General features: G+C 43.5%; 1 protein-coding gene across 3 annotated transcripts in view; it reads right to left on the reverse strand.

Moving 5' to 3' along the window:
* PIR (pirin) overlaps window positions 1-24,814 on the reverse strand; it is a 145,751-nt gene that overhangs the window by 48,931 nt on the left and 72,006 nt on the right. For all 3 annotated transcript variants that reach the window (XM_074359538.1, XM_010967999.3, XM_010967997.3), the window contains 2 exons: window positions 14,246-14,329; window positions 12,132-12,338 (listed from right to left, as the gene is read on the reverse strand). In XM_074359538.1, coding sequence (XP_074215639.1) covers window positions 12,132-12,338; window positions 14,246-14,329 — 291 coding nt within the window. The remainder of the gene's footprint in view (window positions 1-12,131; window positions 12,339-14,245; window positions 14,330-24,814) is intronic.

A 24,814-nucleotide genomic window follows, 5' to 3' on the forward strand; every position in this document is an offset into this window, starting at 1 on the left:
TTCTGCTAGAGTAAATATCTAGGAGCAGAATGGTTGGGGCATATCCTATATGCAGTGTCACAGCCTCACTAAGTAATGCTGGCTTGCTCGCCACAATGCATACAGTTACACTCACCTGCCATGCACGGAGCTTCTATCTCCTCCCATCCTTGCCAGCACTTGACAATACCCAACTTTCTTTTTTTCCATAAATTCATTTCTTTTGTATTTTAATAAGACTTTATTTTTGGACACTGAAATTTGAGCTACATATAATTTTCACATGTCATAAAACACTATTATTTTTTTGAATTTTTTCAACCATTTAAAAATATAAAAACAGTTCTCATCTCAAAGGCCCTACAAAAATAAGTGATGGGCCAGATTTGACCCACAGGCTGTGGTTTACCAACCCCTGCCCTCAAAGATAAAGATGGACAATACCCAACTTTCCAATTTTTGTCAACTTAAAGTGTGTTAAGTGGTAGCACATTATTATAATTCGCATTTCTCTGTGTACTGGTCAGAAGAACTCCTTTCCATATTCTTCTTAGCCTTCAGTAATTGGGTGGAGGATGTTCTTAAGACCTGGCACCTGGAGCTGCCACCAAGAGAAGCAACTAAGTTTTCAAGAAGGCACAAGTGTCTCCCCTCAGAGGATGGAAGACTACAGATGCAGGGCTTTGTTCTCCCAACCACGCTAATGCGCTGGGGCTTGACCACATACATCGATTTTCTGCAGACGTAACTGCTCTAGGGCTTGGAGATTTTGCTTGTGCAACAAAATTTCATGGAACCAGGGCTGCTATTGCAATAAATGTGTCTCCTATTATCTTCTGGGATGTTTTTAAAATGAGACAAATGAGAATCGGGGTAGAATGAATTCAAGTTTGGCAGTCCTTATAGAGCCACATCCAGTCCAGGGGAGGCAACCCAGGCTACTGTGCTTATAAAGAAAAAGAAAAGTCCATATTCTACCCAAGCAAAGCAGAATTTCCACTGGAGAAGGATGCTTTGGGATTTTATTGAGAATGTAAGTTTTAATGAGAATTTCTTTTGACTTGGCTTATAAAGGCAAAGGGTTTTAGATCAGAACTTCACTTTCTTCTTAGAAATCTGATGATGGGGTATGTTCAAATTGGGGATATTTTAAAATTCAGATATTTCTTATCCTATCACTTGGGCTTCTTAGACACCTCTCAACATGGCTGGAAATATTTTTGACAGGGAACAAGGCAGGAAGTCAATCTGCAGTCTAGAATATGGGTGTGTCTTGCTGTTAATTTAATGAAAATACTCTCTGTACCCATTTCAGATCTTTCTGGTTAGGAAAATTTATCCCAGAGAACAGAAGTTAGTTTTGGTGAGAGGAGGTCCTGGCTGATAAATTTCCCCTCTTCTTCCCTGGGGGGTGGGGGGGTGGGGGGCAGTCACTGCTATGTGTCAACTTCAGTAGGTTAAGAGAACAAAACGCTGGGGAATATTAAAGGAGCATCCAGACCCCTCTCCAAGGTCCCCATGAGGCAACACTGCCGGCTGCACTCTGCCCTCCTCCCTCATCCCTGGGGGTGGACGGGAGAGGGGAAGGATGGCATCCTGCTGGAGGGGATAATTCAAGAAACTGAACACGCTCAGCTCACACCCTTCTGGGCTTTTTTCTCTCCTCTTCTGCCATGAGGTAATACGCCTGCCTTTGCAAAGGATGCCTATGGCTGTCTAGCCCTGCCCAGACATGTTTAATGAAGTGGGGGAAATATTAAGAAGCCCCAAAGGTCTCAGACACAAGTCACTTGCTCTTATCCAGATTTTACTGGGAATAAAGATGATGTTTGGTTCCCTATCTGGACAACTTCGCAGAGTCTACCTATCAAGTCATCCTGAACCTGGGAGGGGAAGGAGTATGCCGGCACCTCAACTCCGCAAATCTCACTTCTATCCAATTTAAGTCCTCTTCTGGTTCTGTCTGGCTGACAGACTCCATCAGTTAAAGCCTTTGAAAACATTTAATCACAGTCACCAGGAACTCTCATTCAAAACTTCTTCTGGACTGATCAGTACCAGATGGCTTCAAATCAGTATCTGATGCTGTGAAAATCTACCAGCCAAGTCTCGGAGTTACTCAGAAACACTCAAAGTCCCCAAGGCAGACGAAGACGTAGGTAGGTACTGACTCCTGACAAGCAGAGCTGCCACAGCCAGGCGTGGACGCTGCTAGGGAAAAGAATCCAGTCAGAAGGACTCAACTGGCAGAAACTCTAACTGGTGGCGGCGGCGGAGTGGCAGGGGTGGGGAAGGAGGGGCGGTCTACAAGAAAACACTCTGGTGGAGAGCAGGTGGAAAGGCACAAAAATCAAAGCTAAAGGAATCAAGATGGATTTAAAAGGTGTTGGGCTATTTTTCTTCTTCCTTTTCACAGCCTGGCTCTTCCTCTCTGTGGATAGCTTCTTGCAATCACAGAATAGCAGAAGGGGATGCCAGCATCGTTCTTAGACCCCAGAGATGCAAGGAAAATTGACCATTGGCAGGTGTTTGAAGGTGGTGGAAAGGAAAGGCCCTGTTCTGGGTTTCCAAATGGTTTAGTTTAAATGGAAGCATTTAAACTTCTCCCGCTGCTATGTCTAGTTGGACCAGGAAAGAAAATTTGGGGTCACAGTGGTTTCCTTCCATAATGTTAAAAAAGAACATCTACATGGAAGCAAAGAGAGCAAGGGGGCTTCATGAAAAAGAGGCAAATAATTATTATTTGATTCTTCAATGAACCTGGACCTTAATCAATTCAAACAGCTTGATTCTCAACACGGCTACTCCAATAGACAGTGATGGGAGAGCACTGCATCTTCGGAGTTTGGCACTGTTTCAGTTTTGACCACTCAGAGGAGATAAAAGGTAGTGGAGACAAGAGAGCAATTACTCCAGGTGAAACATCATTGGCATCCTCATGATTTTTCTAAAGACACAAGAGAATGAAATTAAAACATTAAAAAAGGAGAGAAATAGAGAGAGAAAAATTACCAAATTACCAGAAAAGCATTACATGGAAGATGATAATAACTTTCATGCTTAAAACAATGAACATGTGTTTTGAAGGCCTCCTAAAAGCAGTGATTTATTCCACTGGACCCTCTCACACCTCCATGCAGAATCACTTTCACTCGTGTGGTCTCCTCTGCACTGTCTAGACTCTTTCCAACCTTCTTTGCCAACCCAGTTCATTCCTAGTATGTTAGGCCTGCTTTTCCTGACCCTTTCAGATTGGGTTGAGCCTCCCACCTACTCTGTCTTCCCCCAAACCCGCCACGTCTACTAGCCCGGCGACTCACCGCAGTGTCCTCGTGTTAGCAGTAGATGTGCCTGTCCCTGACTGTGCCCGCCTTGCTCCCTGATTTATTCCCTCTTTTTCTCTCACATCTTCACAGGGTCTGGCACACGGTTGGCTCTCAGTACCTATTTAATGAGCTCAACTGAACTATGGCAGCATAAATACCTTTCTGGAAAATTCTCCCAGTTCCCCAGTGGCCAGTGTGGAAGTCCTTCCAGGAATGGCGGGATCTGACAATTTCCTCATCTCATTTTACTAAGCCAAGGGAATACTCAACAGCCTGTGGTCTGCAATGGGTGGTGAAAGGAATTTTCTGCAATCTGAAGACCACACATTCTCCTCTATTAATGGAATTATCCCCATCAATGATTTCCAGCCTGTAAGAGCTGAAAATTTTAAATTCTTATGTGTCTTGGAGTACCTATACCTGACCACAGGAAAATTCTCAATTGAGCTTCAAGTAATCAGAATTCTATCTGATGCCAAACTTACTCATCACATTTTAGTGAGTTTGGTCAAACTGTTCAAAAGGGACATGATCCCAAGGACTTGTGTTTTGGTCAAAATACTGTATTTGTAGCTATTAACACCATAGCTTTACATGTGCTGGTACCAGTTTTTAAAATACCAACACACGCTTCATTTTGTATGTCATGCAAGAGCCTCCGAACTGGTGTTGCTTTTTTCACTGCAGTTAGAAAAAAAAAATCCATAATGTGTGCCTGGGGAAAGACTTATTATAACCTAAAAGTACAAGCTCTGCCAGCCAAAGAAGTGATGACAATGATATGTAGTGTCTGCTCACCTTTGTTGAAGGTGATCCCTTGCTTTTTATAGCTTTCATTATGCTCTTCGTCTAAATCCCCTGCTAACCTGTCACCCTGATTAGTAGGGCCAATGATGTATGAATGGCCCAGGATGGAACTTCCGGTTTAAAAGTATATGTATCCATCCTTCATTTACTGGCAGAAGAGGGCCTGTCGACATCACTGGAATGTTCTTCCTAGGTGATTAGGTCAGTGGGGACATCTTGAAGGAGTATGAACATCTGGCACCCTTCGTGCTCACCAACAATGGTATTTCTGGGGAGAGCGGGCTGCCCTGGGCAAAAGCAACCTCTGTACAGCTGATGTGAGCAGCTCCCGACCGCTGTTTATCTGAAAATTCCTAACTGCAAATGGAGTGCCAGCTACGGGTGTCAACTCAGGACAAGTTCTCTGGTGTCTTCTGAGTCACTAAACAAGACTAACAGACCTAACTGTGCCTGGTCTCAACGCTGACCCAGAAGCCAGTCTTGCACTTGTCTGTGGAATGAGGCTGATCATCTGCTCAGGCTACCCGGCCTGTGATGGGCAGGTCCTATGGTGTGAACTGCTTTGTGAGATTCAAGAGGAGACATGGTGGCACACGGCACCGCACCCAACCTTACCCTCTGACTATGCTATTGAAAACCCTGGGAGACACAGAGACAGGCCTACTCTACAACCAAGGTCAGCCTTAGGTAAAATCCAGGAGTAGACAAACTTGGTCTTGGATTTCCCTCCTCCCCAATAGTTTGTATCATTTCTTTCTGCCCCGCCAGGATCTGGTTGTTCACAGTTGCTCATGCAGTCCCCATCATGATCGCCAAATCGTGAGTGCACCCCTACCACCCAAGCCTTTTACACGAGCCATTGTAAGACACGACCCCTGCCCCACTCTCTTTTCTTTCTTTCCCTCCCTTCATCCACACAAGTGAAATCACTCCTCCTTCCTTCAGACCACCGTGGAAGTTTCCACACTGCTGTTCAAGCATTTTTGGAAAAGTGGCAGTTTCTTTTTATTTATTTATTTGGGGGGGGTGGATAATTAGGCTTATTTTTTTATTTTTAATGTAGATGCTGGGGATGGAACCCAGGGCCTCGCAGATGCTAAGCACACGCTCTACCACCGAGCTATACCCTCCCCCTTCGCATTTCTTGTATCACATGATACTTCTGATGTTGGCCCATTTCCTTCCCCAGCTAGACTGTGACCTTATTTGAGGACAGGGGTTGTATTTTATTCCCAGCGTATCTGCAGGGCACTGCACTATGTACACCCAGTAGATGCCCAATGACTGAATGAACAGAGCTCCCAGAGACATGGGACACATGAATTAAATGATACCATCAGTCCAAAAATCTCTTGGATGATGAAGACAGGATGGCTGCGTGGATCTAGGGCAGCTGAGAATGCTTCACCAAAGAGAGGGCACCTGGTTGGACCTCGGTGACTCCTAGCCAGGAGAGGGAGACGGCGAAATCCTCCCTTCCACATTGCTACCGGACTTGGCACTTGACAATAACTTGTCCCCTGACTGCTCTGCTTCCCCCTTGCCCTGTGTCAAAGGGAGAGCAGGAGGCTGCCTGCCTGTGTGACACTTCCTTTCCTCCCTCCCCACACCCACCCATTCAAATACATTTATTTAAAGTCTGAAAAGGGAAATTTAGCCCGCATTCATTTGGGTGACTCTGAATTTCTTAGGTGGGACTTTTTAAAAGCATTCCTCATAGTATCTAATTAAGCATGGACCATGAACGAAAAATCAATGGAAATAAAACCCAGAGGAAAATAAAGTTGTTTTCAGAAAGATAAAATGGCATTATTAAAAATCTTGGATTCCTAAAATGATCAAATCATATCAGGTTTCCAGAACTTTCCTCTTAGAGATGATGGCCATCCATTTTTTTAAAAAATATCTACTGAACAACTAATGTAACATTGACTACTACAGTATTTTCCATAGCTCTTTTCTCTTATATTTGTACCTGTTTTTCTTACACTGAAAATCTTGATTTGTAAAAATGTTAACAGATTTACTCACTTGTTTTATTTCATATGAAAATTTTAAAGTTTTATATTGTTTTAAAATTGTAATGCCAACACTAACAATAAAAGTACAAAATGAAGTTTAAAATATTATGCTGTTCTTTCTGCCTTTAGAAGATATCCCACAAAAACTGTACAGTCAGAGAACTCTGTTTAAAAGCTCTTAAAATAAATATTTTCTCTGTGTGGTTATGTTGCTGTTATCTTTACACAGTTTTTACCTTCATTTGTTTCCGTTTATTTTTCATTTTCAGATGTGGGTTTTTTTTTCCTTTTCTGGTTGAACTTAATATTTTAGATACGTAAACCTTTACATCTTTCAAAATTAAAAATAAAAAGACATACTGAGAGAAGTCTCCAGTCCAGCCTTACCCCCTCCCACCCAAAAGGGAACGCTTTATGAAATATCCAGTTTTTAAGACTACCACAGAGTGCTCTGATTTATAAATACAATCAGTTCACGTCAAGGCCTCTGGAAGAGATAATACCTTTCTGAGCAAGTCTTATTTTCCCTGTTACCCCAAGTTCCCCTTGTCAGAAACCCCACCACCAGCTCACAACCTCTGCCACTGGGGCAAAGAGGCTATCCATCACTCCTTCTTATGAACTTGCTGGAATACTACAAAGGAAAAAAAGGGGGAGGGGGTTCCTGTGTTACCTGTTTACTGGTTTTTAAAGATGCTACCTTGAGAAGCTGTTCTTCTGGGCTTGGGAAGGAAAGAGAGGCCTCCCATGGGAGGGGGTCTGCTTTCCCCATAACCATGTGACCAGAAGCAAAACCCAGAAAGGCAGGGGAGGGGAGGAGTGGAGAATTTGGAGTTAACTGTCAAGTTGGCAAGACCATGTAATACTGCTGGATACAACTAAAAAATCAAATTTCCCCTGAAATAGAGAAATGGGTACAAGGTGTCCATTTCTAAGTTTACTGTCCAGTATTCCGATTGCCAAAAACACACTGCTGTTTGGACATGCTATAAAAAGTATTTCCCTGAAAGCCGCAACAAGCATATGTTTTTAAATCAAATTAAGATAGAAGATACACTGACAAAATTATACACTGGTGATTAAGTGTTTCAAATGACATTCTGCCCTTAGAGTTTCCTGGATGAAAATAAAAGCTGGGAAATGTGGTGGCCAGCTGTTTCTCTCTCATTCTAGGGTAGAAAAAAATCACAGGTGTCAATCAATGGCCCACCCCCACTCGGAGACACCTTCAGCTCTCCGAACTGGAGGTGACGATCACAGGCTTGGTTACAAATCCCATGCCAGCACACAACCAACATGGGCAGACTAGTGCGCACGGTGATTTTTGGCCCGGGGGACTCGGGGTCTTCCAATGCCCCACGGAGCTAAACCAGGGCCAGGAAGAGAGGCGTGGCCCACAGGGATGCACTGACAGCTAATAAGCGTGTCTCCTACTCAAGATCCGGCCACGCCCTGAAACCCAGAGGAAAGATGCTACGGCAGATAAGGGGACCACGAACCTCCAAACCTCTGTTCGTCATTGCTGTCACTGCTTGAATTTAGGAAACCTGCAGGGAACGACCTGGGTCTTACAAAACAACCTAGTTGTCACATTTAAAGAAAAAAAATCAATCTGGTTTTTATTTCCCTACTTCCTAGTCCCTCAAATTGTTTGTTTTATTTGAATATATAATTTAGCTAATTTTATTGTTCCCTCAACTTTCTAGTTAGCTCATCTGAAGCTTGCTGCAGTCATTCTTAATCCCTATACTGTCCGTCTTCTTACTGCTTTACCCTAGTTTCTCTCATTCCAGCATTCATTTACACTTTAATGCTTTCACTTAATGCACCCAGAAGATATTTATTGATTGCCTTGTATGTATGAGGCACTGTTTCGGGTGCCGGTAGCACAGTGGTAAACAAGATCTGGGCAAATTATGTGAGATGCTTGGCAAACTCTTTTGGAAAGTGAATTTGTACGATTTTGGTTATCATCTAATACACAAACATACAGTCTGTCCATCAGAAGGAAGCTTCTTCTTGTCATGTCTGCAGGCCACATGAACACTGCACAAAGCTTCTGCCAAGAAGTAAAAGCAGCAACCATTTATAAAGGGTTTACAGTATACCAGGGACTGTTCTTTACCCATAGTAACCAAGTTAATCTTCCCAACGACTGTCTGGGTCTTTATAATTATCTCCATTTTACAGATGAGAAAACTGAGGCCCAGCAAGCTTACATGAGTGCTCTGGCCTTGAACTTGGCAGTCTGACTCCAGACTGCCTTTTTCTGACCCTTCTGGGGTTGAGGCCTCCTTAAGGTTGGCTTCTGATATAATGGAATTTAAAACAGCAGTTGGGAAAAGAATCACGTTCCAGAGAGAACTGGCAATAAATATGCCTGATTGGCTGCCTGATAAGGATGGAATGGGGGTTTGGAGAATTTCATACTCTCATGAAATAAACATGTGATTTTTCTGACCTTCCAGAAGTGACAGAAACTATCTGCAGTATCCCATTTTTATCTTTTCCCCTCTTCAGCCTTCAGACCAGGCTGTCCTGGCAGAATCTTGCTCAAAATTGGCTGTGCCTGCCCAAGGGCTGAAAAAACATATAACCTGGGAAACAGGGACACATCTACCTTTGGGAATATCGAAAGGTAAGTTGTGTTGCTTGCAAAAGCTTATAGCACAAACCCCTCTCACCATTTTTGTAGATGTAGGAACTGAAGTCCAAAAAGGCTAAAGATTTGCCAAAAGCCACAGAGCTGGACCTTAACATCTTCTATAGGCACCTCATCAAAGTGTTCCTCATGATAAGTAAACTCTCGGGTCTTGGATCCCACAGACATCACACATATCACAGACCATGGTCCCCGGGACCACAGCATCAGTATCACCTGGGAGCCAGTTAGAAATGCAGGCTCTCAGGCCTCACCCAGACCTCCTGAATCAGAATCTGCATTTTAACAAGAGCCCTGAGTAACCCATACACATATTAAAGTTGGAGAAGCGCTGGCATAGTCACTAATTCCATTTTCTAGACATTTCAGTTGCAGGGGGGGTGTTGGTTATAAACACAGCAAACTCTTAAAAGGTGTATTCTCAGCCTCACTTCGTAATTTAACTTAAAATTATCTTCCTGATGCAAAACAATCTTTAGTTTGTTTTTATGGTAGACCTAGACTTTTTAAGATTCAATCACTCCTTCATGAGCAGATATTAAAGCTTCAGATGTGCAAAACTACATTTCTTAAGAGACCCAGAAAGAAATGGCCAATACCCCCCATCTTTACAATGACTCACACCAGTGTCTTTTCTTCAGAGCAGGTTAATGAATTACTTACCTTTCCCAAATCCCAGCAAGTCCCTTTAGCCTAGACAGCAAACATAGAGCTCAGCCTAGCTCCTGCCCAAGTTAGCACAAAGCGATACAAGAATAGCAGCTACCATGTATGTAGTGCTTACAACGTGTCTGGCGCTGTTTTGATAACCTGAAGTATAAATCACTTCATCCTCACAGCAACCCTGTTTTACAGAAGAAGACAATGAAGCAGAGAGGTTCAGTGGTTTCCCTTAGCCACACAGCTAGCTCATGGTGGGGATCCTAATCCAGGCTCTCTGTCGCTGAGTCCATGCTGGTAACCACAGCACCACACTGCCTCTCAAAGTCCAAATTAATGCTGCCCAGGGTTCCAAAAGTCCCTTATTAAAATGCTCTCATAATAAAGACTGATCACTTATTTAGGAGAATGTAATTCACTTCAGAAGTTTGACTTGACAAAAAGAGAGACAGCAGCTACTAAGACACTATCTTGCAAAGTTAAAGTGTTACCTCTGGTCTCTAACTCTTGCTTGTGATTGCAAGACCACGCGGTCTGCTGCTTGGAAGTGCTTTAAAATGTCTTGCCTATAATTGGAACCAGCTCTGACATTAAAATTGCATTGTGTTTTCTACAAATGAGAAGCAGTTGTAAACGCTAGGATTCGTGTATGGCTGGCTCTGATTATCCATTAAATCAGTGGTCTAATTTCTCTTTTCAGCATCAGACAGCTCAACTCTTTTTGTAAATGAAATCTTAAAGACAATTCCAAAATACATGATTGGGCAGAGACTTGTGCTTTGGTTGAGGTGGAGAGACGGAAATCTCTTAACCTTCACCATCTGCCTCAGCATCCCCTGAAGGCCTGTCCCTAGAGGCCTAGAATTCTGAAAACACAGAATTTAAAACACCAGAGGGAAGCAGAATGAGCTGCTTTGCTTAGAATCTCCCTGTCTGATTCTACACGCGGCCGTGTCTCTGCCTTACACCTAGAAGACCTTACAGCACCTGAATTCTCCCCGGCAAAGCTGAAGAGAAGGAAAGTCTTGAGATACAGTTGAAAAGGGCACTGCCCAATGCTTGGCAAAACAGAAATGGGTCACAAAAACACAATGCTGTGCGGTGCACCAGAAACTGACACATTGTAACTGACTATACTTCAATAATTTTTTTAAAAAGATAATTAACCTAAAAAGAAAAACACACAATGTAGGGTGATGCTTCTAATTGCAAAGTAGACAGCAGTCAGATATATATGCTTAACAGGGAGTGAATTTTGATTTTTTTTTCCCTCAATCACTTCTGTTTGCACTGGAAACACCAAGTACAGTAACACTGAAACCGAGACACAGGACAGGTAAATAACTGTGGTCATAGTGCAGGAAACCACAAAACCAGTAAGTCCTCGCCGATGATCGTGACCAACCTGTTGACCATGAATGCATCCCACTGCCCAGCCACGATCCCTGTGGGTGCATACACACAAAATTTAAATTCAAATAAATTACTTCAAATAGTTTCAAGTGCTGCGTGCCCACAGACAGAACGGCGAAGTGGTTCTCAGTACGATGATGCTCTGGACACCAGGTGACAACAAGAAGCATGGGTGGACCTGGAGGTCAGGGCCCCTTCCCAGATCCCCGGATCCCTTTTAACCGTTTCTGTACCTCCACCCCAAACTCAGTGGCTGTAAGTGATGGCTTACAGTAAAGGAGCATGAAAGCGCAGCTCCCTTGCTCAGGGTGGCTCAGGACGACTCAGAGGCAAACTGATCCCAGAGTCCCTGCCTTTGAGACTTTGCCTGAGATGACATTCTTGCTTGGCCACTTTCCCTTCCCTGTCTGGGTCCCTTTTTCCGTTCCCCTAGGGGCACCTCCTTTAAAATCACTTACACATGAATGGTCGTCTCCGGGCTTGCCTCTGGGAAACCCCACCTAACAGAGCACGCTGCCCGGCTCACTACCCAGCTGGCCATGACCTAGGATGGCTCGGTGTGAGGAATCCGGCCTCCCAGCAGCAGGTCAGGTGTGCAATGAACATACCCCAAAAAATTTAGCCAAAATTGATCTTATTTGATTAAAAGGTGGGACCCGAAACCTAAAGCCTCAGTTAAGAAGAATGTACCATGGATTAAATAAATGTTTGAGTTAATTTTTTAAAACACCTTCTATGATGTAGTAGTGTGCTGTCCTTACTAAGCTGAGCACAAATAATTTAAGCAGATCTGCAGAGAAGGGAGGCAGTTTTAGGCTTTGTTTCCTAAACGTGGCACTATAAAAATGAGCTATAAACGAAAGGAAAACAGGCTAAATCTGCACACATATTAAGATGTATCTTGAAAATTGCTTTTTTACCAAATTCTTTTCTTTTTAAATTTTTTTAAAATATGGAAGTATTGGGGTTTGAACCCAGGACCTCCTGCATGCTAAGCATGTACTCTATCACTGAGCTATTCCTCACCCTGCCCCACCATTCTTTATGAGATTGCTTTCCTGTAATTTTTCTAACTCTAAGGGTTTGCATGTGGCAAAAAAATTCTGCATTCCCCTAGGTTCCCCTTATTCTGATACTTTTGAAGCAAGTCCATCCCATGGGACCTGAACTGTGATAAACCCGGTGAGAGGTGCTGATCCAGATGGGGCCAGACTCTGGTCAAAACACAACCCTAGCTTTCACCAACACAAAAGCACGACTTACCTTGATTCCCAGAGCTTCTCCAGAAATGACAGCCACGGTCACACCATCCTTACTGGGTTTAGGGATTTCGTTGCTTTTCAGTTCCTGGTACCGGGGCTCCACCATCTTCTGTGAGCTCCTCAAATTAACCCACAGTTGTAGGCCATGGACTGGCTCCTCTGAGCAAGGCATCTCGGCGTGCACGATGCCCTGGCCCGCGGTCATCCACTGCAGACACCAGAGAAACAAGCAGGAAATGTAACCCAGCCTCTTGTGAATCCGCAGGTGGGACGCTCTGTTAACTAAGCATGGCCCCTTACAAGTAAGTGCTGCCTTCTGAGCCCCCCCACCCTGGGCATCATGAGGAATAACAAAAAAACAGGGACAACTGCTGGGGCCCTTTCCAGTTTTCCAAATGTGTGCCATACTGCCACGTGGGAAATCAAAGCATCAGATCTGGAATTCACACAAATGAAAGAATACTCTCTTAGGTATCTCTGAGTCTTAGATTGCAGTCCAAGATGGGGAGTTGCAGGGAGATACTACACTGGGGAATGCTCTTAAGTTTAAAAAAAAAAAAAGCAAGACTGGGCAGGGGGAGAAGCCAACCATCAATGCGGTTACAGTGGAGGCCTCAGCCAATTCAATGGGGAGCTCTGGAGTTAGATGAAACTTCAGCACTGTCCCAAAGTGAGGCGAGGTGGCCGAGTTTTTCTATCCCCACATCAGCAAACCATGGACTGGGGCCAGGGCGGGGGGGGGGGGGGCACCTCCCAGCAGGGAGCACAAACTTGGGAGAGAGCAGTGCCCCGGATGAGAGGCAGCTGAGAGTCACCAGCTGCTGATATTCACAGCAGCTGGAGGATACAAGCGTGGGCCTGGAGGAATGTGCTGAGGCCCCCGGAATCCACCACACCATCAATGGCGGACTTGAGTTAGCTGGCTCAGTTCTGGTAATGGAGACCTCCCTACTCGGAGGAACCGTTACTGCCCTTGCTGTTACGCAGATTTTTCAAGCATTTATTTATTGCTTTCTTAACAGCATATTAGGGGCCAGCCCCAGACACTAACCTTGGAATCCGGAGATGAAGGGATGGAACATGACAGATAAGTTTCCTGCCTGTCTTAGCTTGGGTTCTCCCACCGAAGATCCTGAGACAAGGGCTTAAGTGCAAGGAGGAGATGTGGAAAGTGATGCAAGAAGCACAAGGAAGAGCAGGAAGACTGAGAGAGGCACGGGAGAAAGCCACAAAGCGAAGTTAATGAGCAGATTACAACTGTGCGCACCTGAGGCTCAACCCCACTGGAAACCATGCCGATGCAATGAGAATTGTTGCAAGGCAGGCAGCAGAATCCACTTTCGCGGTCACACCCAGTCATACCTATATGTTCTTCTCTGGTGAGAAGTTACTGTTGACTTTTGGCCATGACTCTTTATCCTTTTGCTTTTTTGCCTTTAAATTTCACATTCATTGAAATACCACAATTCAAGTATGTGCAGTTATCATCCCACAACATGTGTAAATGATCTCAGAAAGTACCTGATACAGAGTCCAGGCAAAAAAGTGGCAAAGATAACCCAAGAATTTCCTGGGGATTTTAATTGTAACACATCTTGGACAGGGCTAGGATGGTGGCCATGTTTGGGTCATTATCTTAACAACACCTACCCCTGTAAATGAACTGGGAGAGAAACAGTAAATTGTTTCAAAAGCAGCAGAGAAGTCTAGAAAGATGAAGACTGAAACAGGCACACCGAAGGTGCCAGCTGGGACATCATGAGTGACCAGGACCTGAATGGCTTCGGGAAAGGTGTGGGGAGCAGTGCTGAGAGGCCAACCCTGATTTCGGTGAGTGGAGGATGGGATGGAAGACAAGGAATTTGAGACCATGACTTGATTACTCTTGAGAAATGTAAGAAAAAGACGAGCTGAGATGATTACGGGAGTCAAGGAAAGCACGAGAGAGGAATACAAGAGACCTGTGTAGGTTTCCAGGCAGAGTGGAAGGAGTCATAGAAATGGAGAAGTCAAAGATGTAATGGGAGGGGAGGCGATGAATATACCGGAAGTGTGTGAGACTGAGCATGCGCACCCAAAGACTGAACTCATCAGCAATTCCTCTCTTGGCGATACCTGCAGGTCTCCTGGGTTCAACTGACCAGCATGTCCACAGAAGTCTTCATGGGCCATGCTGCCCCCTTCCAGGAGGTAAGATACCTTGGAAAAAACAAATGGAAGGAAAAGTCAGCATAGGAGAGCTATGAAGAGTTGTTCACCTTTTCCACTGAAAATGTGTTGAGAAGACTGCCAGGAGCAACTGACACAGTAGATCGAGCTGAGGGAATGAACCTCAGTGACAGAGCCACGTGAGCCCATGAAACGTCTCTGAGACAATTTCACATAGGTGCCCCTTCCGCCAGGAGGATGCAGCCCTAAGCACCTAGAGCCCCCAGCCCGGTGAGAGGGGCCCCCGACTCATTCCCTTAGCCCAAGACTCTGCCACAGGGGGTCCTAGAACTCAGGGTGAAAGAGAGGCAGCTCCTATTGAAACAGCAGGAACCCTGTTACAAGGCCATGTTCACCCACGGGTGTGGGAGGACAGATCTCAGGTCTCCACACCTTCCTCTCAAAGCTGATTTGAGAAATCTTCCTCTCTAACACCAGGCACACCAACTCGCAAGGTGCTCCATAAATGTTGGCGAAATATGTCACATAAATTCATATAAATTAAAGCCACCTCTTCCAGAGGCATATCCATAGTAAATCTTGAAGAAAGAAAAATACTATATGGTATCACTGATACATGGAATCTAAAAAAATGACACAAAGGAACTTATTTACAAAACAGAAACAGACTGACAGACATAGAAAATAAACTTATGGATACCGGGGGAGTGAGGGGAAAGGAGTGGGGGAGGGATACATTAGGAGTTAGGGATTTGCAAATACTAACTACTATATACAATATAGATAAACAACAAGGTCGTACTGTACAGCACAGGGAACTATATTCAATACCTTGTAATAACCTATAATGAAAAATACTATGAAAAGGAATATATAAAAATATATGTAACTGAATCACTATGCTGTACACCAGAAAGTAACACATAGTAAATCAAGTATACTTCAATAAGAAAAATAAATAAAAGTACTGTCCATGTTGAAATTGTGTGTTGTTCATCAGAGTAGCCACTAGCCACATGTGGCTAAGTTTAAAGTGATTAAAATTAAACAAAACAAAAAATTCAGCTCCTCAGTTGCACTAGTCACAATTCGAAGCAGCAGCCCCATGTGCCAAGTGGCCACCAGAGTGGATGGCATAGATTATAAGGCATCTCCTCCTTTGCAGAAAGTTCTATTTGACAACACTGATCTTGATAGGTAAATCTGAAAATCAGCAGTCAGCTATGGTAGGCATTTTGTGTGGGGAGCAAAACCTTCCTGGGAGCCTTTGCAATCACGGAGCCTCGTGGCGGAACAAGATGTCACCCATTCTAAACAGCACAAGAAAATCAAGCCCTTCTTATTTCGTTATTTCACTAAAAGGAAAAATCAAGCAACTCTGAAATTCTCACTTTTAAAGCTACTGTGATTATCCTAACAAAGATTTAAAAGACACCTAACTACTTAGAAAGGGTTTTAAATTACCCTGGGGACATGGTAACATTTGAAATGTATGACTTAATTCTGAAAGCTTAAAATGTTGTGTGTATGCTGGGGGTACTAGCTCTCTCTGTACAACTCTATTTAGACTCGACTTTCCATTTTGCACATTTTGTGCACATATATGAAATTCATCTGGAATTCCAACAAGAAATACCAATCAGCCTAAACAGTTCTGAGAAGTGTGAGCAAAACCATGTTTATCTGCAAACCACGCATGGCTCCCCACCTCAGGCTTATGGGTGACAACTCTGATCACTTATTTACCTTATTAGATGAAGTTTTCATATTCTAGCTATCCCAATACTTTCTTTAAAGCTTAATGTGTTTATCCTTTTTAATCCTGGAAATCTACTTCAAAATTCTATTTAACCATTATTAAGGAAGAGAACCAGAAAATGCAATCTGTAATTAAAATCCAAACATCTCTTGTAATTATGTAAGCCAGATCTTAATAATTTTTGCTCAAAGACCCATTCAACCAAATGTAACAGTTTAAATCAGTATTTAAAAAGAGTAAGTAATACTTTTTACCAACAAATCACAACTCTCCAAAACTACAAAAAGAAAGAGCAGAAATATGTTTCAACAGGAAAAAAACAAAAAAATATATACCCAAGAGGTAAGAGAAGAGAAAATATTTATGAAGATCTCAGCATACACATTAGATACTGCTGATTTACACAAATAAGATCATTTCCTCCTCCGTACAAGAACCCATTATATATGTCTGGGCCGGATTGTTTCTGTTGGCTATGTTTTCCGCTTTATCCTAAGGTATAAAAAGTAGACCTAATTAATCACTAGTCTTTTTTAATATGAAGATTCAGCAAGTTGTTGTGTAACTCCTAAGTGACCATGGGGTTTTGGTCATTTTCCTATACATTTGTGTATTTTAGGAAACAGCCGAAAGATGATCAATTCATAGATAGAAAACCTATGACGGAATAATTTTAAAATCATCAATTAAGATGGTAAGTTCACCAACAACAGCCATTTACGAATTCATTGAACAAACGGGCACTGAGGTCTGACGATGGAGAAGACAGATAAAGCAACTGATTTAGTGAAGTCCATACTCTCCTGCAGAAGAGAGTAATCAGGACTAAAAGATGGAGTAAGGGTCCTGCTGGATCAGTCTAGGAGAGTGTGAGGAGCACAGGAAGGATTTCGCTCCCACTTGGGTGCGAGGTGGAGCTTCTCAGAGGAGGGGAGATGGCAGTTAAGTCAGATCAAAAAAGTTGGCGGTTAAGGGGGGCTGGGAGTGTGTTCCAGGCATACGTGAAGACCAAGAAGTGAGGGTGCTCATGACTCATTCAAGAAATAAGAATGGCAAGAGAGAAGCCTAGATAGACAAGGGAGTCTCAAATAAAACTAAGCGGAGCACTAACACGAGATTCAGCCATGAGCTTGACTTCCCATGGCCATGTCCCGATCTGTATCACATGACTCCTGCTCCATCGGCAGTGCAGGGCCCTCCACAAAGTGTTAGTGAAAAGCTCCACTGCCCCTTCCCACTCCATGGAGGGTATTCCATGAGTGTGATCACTCCTCACCGTCTTGCACCATGGTGGGACAGGAACAACTTCACCTGATGGGTGGACTTGAAAGAAGAATCTGCGCTCGCGGAGCTGAGCCCTGCCTCTCCCCTTCCTCTCTGGGAATGTCTGCCCACAGAAGGCGAGGGTCCTCTTTTGCCCTTTGCCTCTGTGAGAAGGGCCTGCCCTGATGGCGGTGGCTCGCAGGGGTCCAGCACAGCCAGTGAGAGCTGCATAGTTGGCCTCAGTTTCAGGTGCAGGGTTCAGAGGCCCAGCTGCCTCCAGACAGAAGCCACACTCTCCAGTATCTGCTTCATGGCAAATAAAGGTAGACTCTTGTCTGCCCCCTTCCGTACTCTCAACGGGTTCAGAATTGAGGCCGGGAAAGCAGCCCAGTGTTCATTCGGCTTCCTCACACCCCCAGTGAAGGGCAGTGAAAGGCCTGACACCGTCAGGCTGCTGGAACCTCACACTGCAACCTTGTACCAAACCCACCTCTTCCCGAGCTCGCTGTATTGCGTGCCGACTCTTGCAACCCAGGATTTCTAGAACGCTTACTACAGTGCAAACCAAGGCTGGCTGACACCACAGCTCTCCATGCGTCCTCCTGCTGAACAATGTCACTGCGGTATACTGTGACCAGAATGGCCTCAGCAGCCACCTTTATCTCAGCAAGTGGCAGGCAGATGGCTCTAGAAACTGGACGTTCTAGGTTGTGATGGTTCATTTTGTGTCAACTTGACTGGGCTAAGGGAGGCCCAGATAGCTGGTAAAATATCATTTCTGGGTGTGTCTGTGACAGTGTTTCTGGACGAGGGTAGCATTTGCATCAGTAGACTGAATAAAGTCCCACTACCACTGTGCACTGGCGGGCATCATCCAATCTACTGAGGGTTCGAACAGAACAAAAAGGCGGAGGAAGGGCAAATTCTTGCTCTCTCTTTTTCAGCTGGGATGTCTTATCTTTTCCTGACCTTGGACATCCAAATTCTAGGTTCTCAGCAGGGCAAGGATGCATTTCCCAATAAATGGTATTAGAAAACGTGATTATACAAGAAAACAGAGTAAGCCCCCATTACATACAGAAATGTGTTCCTAACAGATTAATGATTTAAAAAATACATTTCTAAGATTTAAATCTAAGGAGACAGCAAAAATACAAAATGTCTGCACATATCTACCTTGGCAATGCTTATTATAATAGCAAAATCCAGGAACAGTCCAGATGATGAGTTAATAGGGTGTACTTAGCTAAATCATGCTACAGCCATGCAAGAGAATATTATTATGCAACTGTTAAAAAGTGATAGAGATCTCTATTTACTGACACAGAAAAATGAAATATTATTTAATCAAAAAAGCAGGCTACAGAAGAGCAATTTTATTTAAAGGGCTTACATGGAATGATGCATTTAAATGAGTACATTTAAGTAAAACTGTATGCGGTCATGTTGTGTACGCAAGTAAGTGCCTCGATGGACACGTGCCAAAATGTGAATGGTCATCCCCAGAAGGTTAGAACTGCAGGTACGTTGTATTGTCTGCTTTCCACTTTTCTGAAAGTGTGATATTTCTGCAATGAGTAGTTTGCTTTTATATTATGGAAACAACTTTTTTTATTTTGGAAAAATATAAAGATGCCACCACTAATCAGCAAATTAAAATAAGTGAGATGCTTTATTTGGCACAGACACTGGTGAATACTGGTTCCCTGTATAGATGAACCGGGCCCAGAAAGGAAGGCAGTGAGATGTAAGGGAAAACAAAAGAATCAGAAGAGTAACTCCATATTACCTGTGGGGACAATACAGCCAGCTCTGACTTTAATATGTTACTGTTGGGGTCGAGAGGTTCTTGCCCTGTCACAGAAATAATTCAGAGTCAAGACACAGAGATTAAGAAAGCAAAGCAAGGATTTACTAAGGGATAGACAGTAAGCTCTCAAGGAAAGAGCGGGCAGACCCAGGTGGGTGCCTGCCCCGAGTTTTCTTGGCAAGCTCCTTACATGAGTGTAAAAATGAATGGGCAGAATATTCATTGGTGGGGAGGGGTTTAGGGTCGTCTTCCGTGATCTTCATCCCAGCTCCACCTTCCCAGGTGGGGAGGACGGGTTTTTCATCCTTATGTAGTCTTGATAGGGAAGTTGGATTAGGTCATGATGAACAAAAGGTTACATTCGGATGGTGGGGATTCCTGTCCTGTCCCATGCTTCTGCCTCCAGGACACTTATCAACCCAGAAGGTATGGTTTTTTTAATCAGTCCAGAGAATCTTGCTTTTCTTGGTCTGTTCCAAGGACCCCTTTTGTTCACAAGATAGATGGTTTTCTGCCATGTGCCCATGTCCCCCTTTCTCTGCTCATATCTAGCTACCTGCCGGCTCTAACACTACTGGGTGGAGAAGACCTGGAATTATTATAGAGAGCGCTCATGCCAAAATAAGAATTAAGCACTTCGGATGCCATACAAAGCTTAAAAATTTCAGAGAACAAATAAAAAGCTTCCAAATGTCAAACAACCAGCCAAACCATCAGGAGTGGTATCTAGGATTGCTTTCCTTTCCCTGTTATGCATGCATTTTTAATTAAAATAACTGCATAATAAAGGCAATTTCCATTCTGTTTGGGCTGAAGCTCTCCTTTGGGTTCTCAAAGGAGTTTCTTTCCAATCCTGTTCTTTCCACCCTCAGAGATTTTTCAGTTATTCAGGCCTAGGGGCTTTCAAGTTGTTAATCATCTAAAAATATGTCAGGCAACTTTCAAAAGTAAATTGTGGTGAGCATGACTCATTTAAAGATGAAAATTCATGTGAAGACCAAAAGAGGTTTATTTGTTTGGGGGTTTTTTTTTTTTTTTTTTTGCAAATTTTATTTTAGAAAGCAGTTCCAACGCTGTTTCTAAAAGATTGAGAAGACCATTATCCCCTCTTTTCCTCTACTGTTGCGGTCTGGCTGTCCTCTTTTCCCGGTAACACAAAAGTAAATAGCGTTTTCCCTATCCCAAATACTGTAAAATCTGAATTAGAGAAGTCTGGCCACTGAAGCTTTACTGAGTCCATAATGCCTACTTTTCACTACTGAAAGCAAAATAAAGACACTTTTCACCTTTGGGGCAAGAAAAATCAGAAACCAAGGAAACTATTTATTATCTTTCATTGTATTTATTTATTTTTGCTAAGTGCGGTACATGCTACACTGAGACCTTAAGGAGACGTTAATGTCGACAGAGGATTAAAAAAAGAAAAAAAAAGCCTCAAGCAGTACTTTTGAGAGCTGACACGACCCAGATGATTTTTGAGGACATGACATAATCGCAAACACCTGGAGAACGGCCGTGGGTGGCTGGCGGAATTGGGAGTGTTAGGTTTAAACTCGAGAGTTGTGTGTGTCTAATTAAGTAAGAAATCTGTAATCTGAAACAGGTGTTTTCTTAAAGGACTTGACATGCTTCGTGGTCCTGCTTTGTCCTTTCCTCCTCCTAGTCCTAAACTTTCCACAGGTCTTCCCTAAATATTTGTGCTTCCTTGTCAGTTCTTGTCTGTTTTGAGTGTTTGTATTTGGAAGAAGGACACAAGCCCCCAACAGCAAGGAAAGAAAAGTGTCACCCGCAGTATGAAGGTGAGAGAAGGTCTACCTCAAGGAGCTGTAAATTAATTCTGAAGAATGACAGCAGCAAATAGTTGGTTGTTTCTTTCTGGCTGGTATTTAGGAGGGAAAGCGTCATGATCTCATTCAGTGTTATAGTGCAAAAAGTTTATAGATTAAACTGTGTTTTCTTTTCATTTCCATTTGTCCTAAAATGGTGCCCTTTTTTTCCTACTGGGAGCTGAGTAGGAAAAAAGAGAAAAACAAACCACAAGCACGGGTGGAGGTCATGGCTGATGAGAGAGGCCAGCAAGGAACATCTTGCGTAACAGAAGCAGCTAACTCATCCTCCAAGGCCAGAAACAGAATGTTCGAATCCACACAATTCAGGACCCAAGTTATTTTACAAAAACGCTTTAACGTCTTGAACAATCACTGAGAAACCTGGAAAGTCACTCTCCCCCAAGTTGGCTCATCCAACTCTGACCCTCCCCAAAACACCTTCACAAGTGCCAAAAGGTGATTTTCACAAAAAAGGAAAAGATAACCAACAGGGTTTAGGTGTTCAGCCAACAGGCAAACCCAAATCACTGAAGGCTCTGCAGGGCCTCACTTAACATTTCCTGCCACCCCCCACCACAGGCACCCATTCTCAAAAGCCTCCCCGGCTACTTCCACTCTGAGTTAAATTTCTGCCATGCCCATCGAGATTCTATGATGATAATATTCCCAAATCTAGCTACTCAGGAGAGCTGAATTGCAGATTCCCTGAGAATCTTACAGCTGCTTCTAGAACTCCAGAGTCAGGAACAGCCTTCCTCTTCAAACCCCACTCAGGATTCAACCCTTTGGGGAATCTCTTCAGACAAACTACTGCTGGCTCCCCATATAATCGTCAGGCCAGCTTCTTCACGGATACTACAGGCATCTTGTAAATTTGTGGTCAAGGCGTTCACATCCATCATTCCATCTCCCATGTTATACTGAAGAGGCCTCGAGGGAGCGGTCCGTCAGCTCCTATGATTACCCCGAGTTCCCGCAGACAACGCACTGTGTCTCCACCGAGCGGGGAGAGTGGGTAGTTAGAAGCACTGCTGCTTGAGAGTGCCCTCTGCTGAGCCTCCTGACACATGCTCACTGCTTTTCTAAATTCGGTCCTCACCACACCAGGGATATGTTTTCCTGAAAGGCATGTCTTCTAGCCTGTGCACCTTGTCTCTGCTCAAAGACGGCATGTCCTTGTGGCAGGCTGCTCTCTGGTCATCAAGGGAGGGACGGTGCTGTGGTGAAGAAGGAGGTTTTTCTGCTCAGCAGCCTCCAACCGAAGGGTGCCAAGGCAGGCTGGGGGCTGACAGGGCTCTTCCAGAGAGACCCGTTAAGGGAATCAGGTCGATTTCCCTCTTGTTTTAATATTTTGTTAAAATTTCACTATAGAAATGTTTAATTTAATTCAGCAGCTAACGCCTTTTGATGGATGATCTATTATTCCTGATTCAGTTCATGGTATGGACTTAATTTCTCAAACTTTCAGTGAATGTGTTTATTGCACTTGATGTTACTGGACCATAGTTCTCGGGATTTGGGAATTCAAGAAGCAATATGACATTTTATAAGAGGGTCTGACATGGGGGTGCCAGTTTTTTGTCTTTTTAAATAAACTTTAAATTTTGGAATAATTTTTCTCATTTGTTTCTTTTTCTTTCATGTCGGCCTGCACAAGAGCAAATGTCATCAATATGTATGACTGAAACATTATGCTGTACACCAGAAAGTGACACATTGTAAGTGACTATACTTCAATTCAAAAAGAGAGAGAGAGAAAATGTCATCGCAAACTCATAAATGGGAAGTAAGATATCACCCAAAAGGAACGCAGTGATCATCCCTTCCCTACCTTCAGGGAGCTACCGCTAACTCTAGGAGAGGGAACACTACTAAAACAGGCAGCTAAGAGAAGCGAATGCAAATGGGAAGTACAATTAGAACCGGTAGAAACAGAGAAGAAAGATTAATTCTGATGAGGAAGAATCCAGAGGAATGGGGGAGTCATTCATGGAAGGAGGCAGCCCCTTAGTGGGTCCTTAAAAGACTGAAATGTTGGGGTAAAGCTAGGCTGGGTAAGGCAAAAAGGTATATAAGAAGGAAGAAACAAATTTTTAGGTTGTAATAAAAGATGATAAGCAATTAAAGCACGATGTTGTTACTTGTGTTAATACTCGATCATGAATGGTCTTCTTGCGGCTATCAAGAAGTTAAATGATTGTCCTTCAATATCCAGGCAGTCAACCAACCCCAATCAGTTTCCTCATTATAGCAGAAGTTCAGAGGGGAAGTGAGAACGTGACTTGGCACTTACAGGCAAGAAAATCCGGATCCCTGAACCATGAAAGCACTGGGTCCCACAGTAAGTCACACAAGGAATAGAGGGGCTCACAATTTACCGGGCAATGTTACCCAGGCAATCTCATCTCTAATGGTATTAACATGTCAATGAACTGAAACACTGTCAAACGTATAGAAAGGGAACTTTGTTCTAGGAGTGGGAGCACGGAGGAGTGGACAGGTGAGGGCTTGGGTTCAGATGGGCCCACCGGCCCTGTATGGGCTGTGTGACTCCATAAGTCACCACCTCTCTGGCCTGTTTCCTCATCTGTAAAATGGGGGGCTAACAATTCCCACTTTTCAAGGTTGCTGTGAGGTTCAGAGGCAATGTAGAGAAAGCAGGTGAAGCTTCTCATAAAACTGGGAGCTGATATGATTGCATGGCAAATTTCCTTTGGGTTTCATCCTATGTCATCAGACATTTCATTTGAGAAGAGTCTACTGATGGAGAACTCTGAAGAAGATTCGCTAAGAGTGCTGAAGATATGCAAGAAGTTTTTTAGCATGTAATGATCTATGTTCATTTATTTTGGACTTATTTTTAGTTGTGCTAAAAAGCATTATTTCATATTTGGTAACATAAAAGAATGTTTAATGACTGGTTTATTGTCTTTATTACATCTCCCCTCCAGTTTGTCTACTTAAGAGCTCCAGGAATGTAGTCTCTCAGACGTGAATGGTTTCTGTTTGCAATTATAATAGGGTGGGGGTGTGGCAGATGGGGAAATTTGTTGGGAATTTATGTGGACTGCTTTCGAAGAATATTTCCATTAAACTGCTACTTTCTCCTCACGTGACCTACACTTGTTGACAAAAACCAGGGTTTTATTCCTTGCTGTGGGTGGGGACTGTCCTGGGGACTGGAGGATGTTCTGCAGCATTTCTGGCTTCTACCCACTAGATGGCAGTAGCACCCTCCAGTTGGAATAATCTGCAAGGTCACCCCAGTTGAGAACCGCTGACACAGACATCCTAAAAGCTAGACTTTTAGACTAAAAATGGTTCTAATTTCAAAACGACAGCGTTAACTTTGGAGTTGCAGGATATATATATTGGTCATTCATTCATAACTAGAGATCAAGCTTGGCTTTGAAGACCTTCCCCAATAATGGCCCGACCTACAGCTCTGAGACCCAGCCCACCCTACACATCCACCTTTTAAGTCTGACTAAACTACTCAGTTTCTAAGAAATCTCCGCATTATGCCCTCTGTCTTGTCCTCCATTGTCCAGAGAGTCATATCTAACTTACTCCTTAAGATTTTACATTTACGGCCAATTTTTCCCTGAGACCTTCCCAGACCTTTCTGTTAGAAGTGCTGGCCTCTCCCTCAGATTGTGAAATTTCATCAAATGGATCTCTCTTGTTCCTCCTTCATCATTTGCTAGCTTTCCTGCGAAATAGACGTCCTCCACCTCCAACTTCTAAACTCATGGGCGCATGAGCGGGCACGCACACAATTTTAATTTCTTTTCAGAGAAAGAAAAGATTGAAGAAGTTATGCTTTTTAATTTGAAGCACTCTTAAATTTCGTG

This window comes from Camelus bactrianus, chromosome X (genome assembly GCF_048773025.1).
Source record: "Camelus bactrianus isolate YW-2024 breed Bactrian camel chromosome X, ASM4877302v1, whole genome shotgun sequence".
Lineage (NCBI taxonomy): Eukaryota > Metazoa > Chordata > Mammalia > Artiodactyla > Camelidae > Camelus > Camelus bactrianus.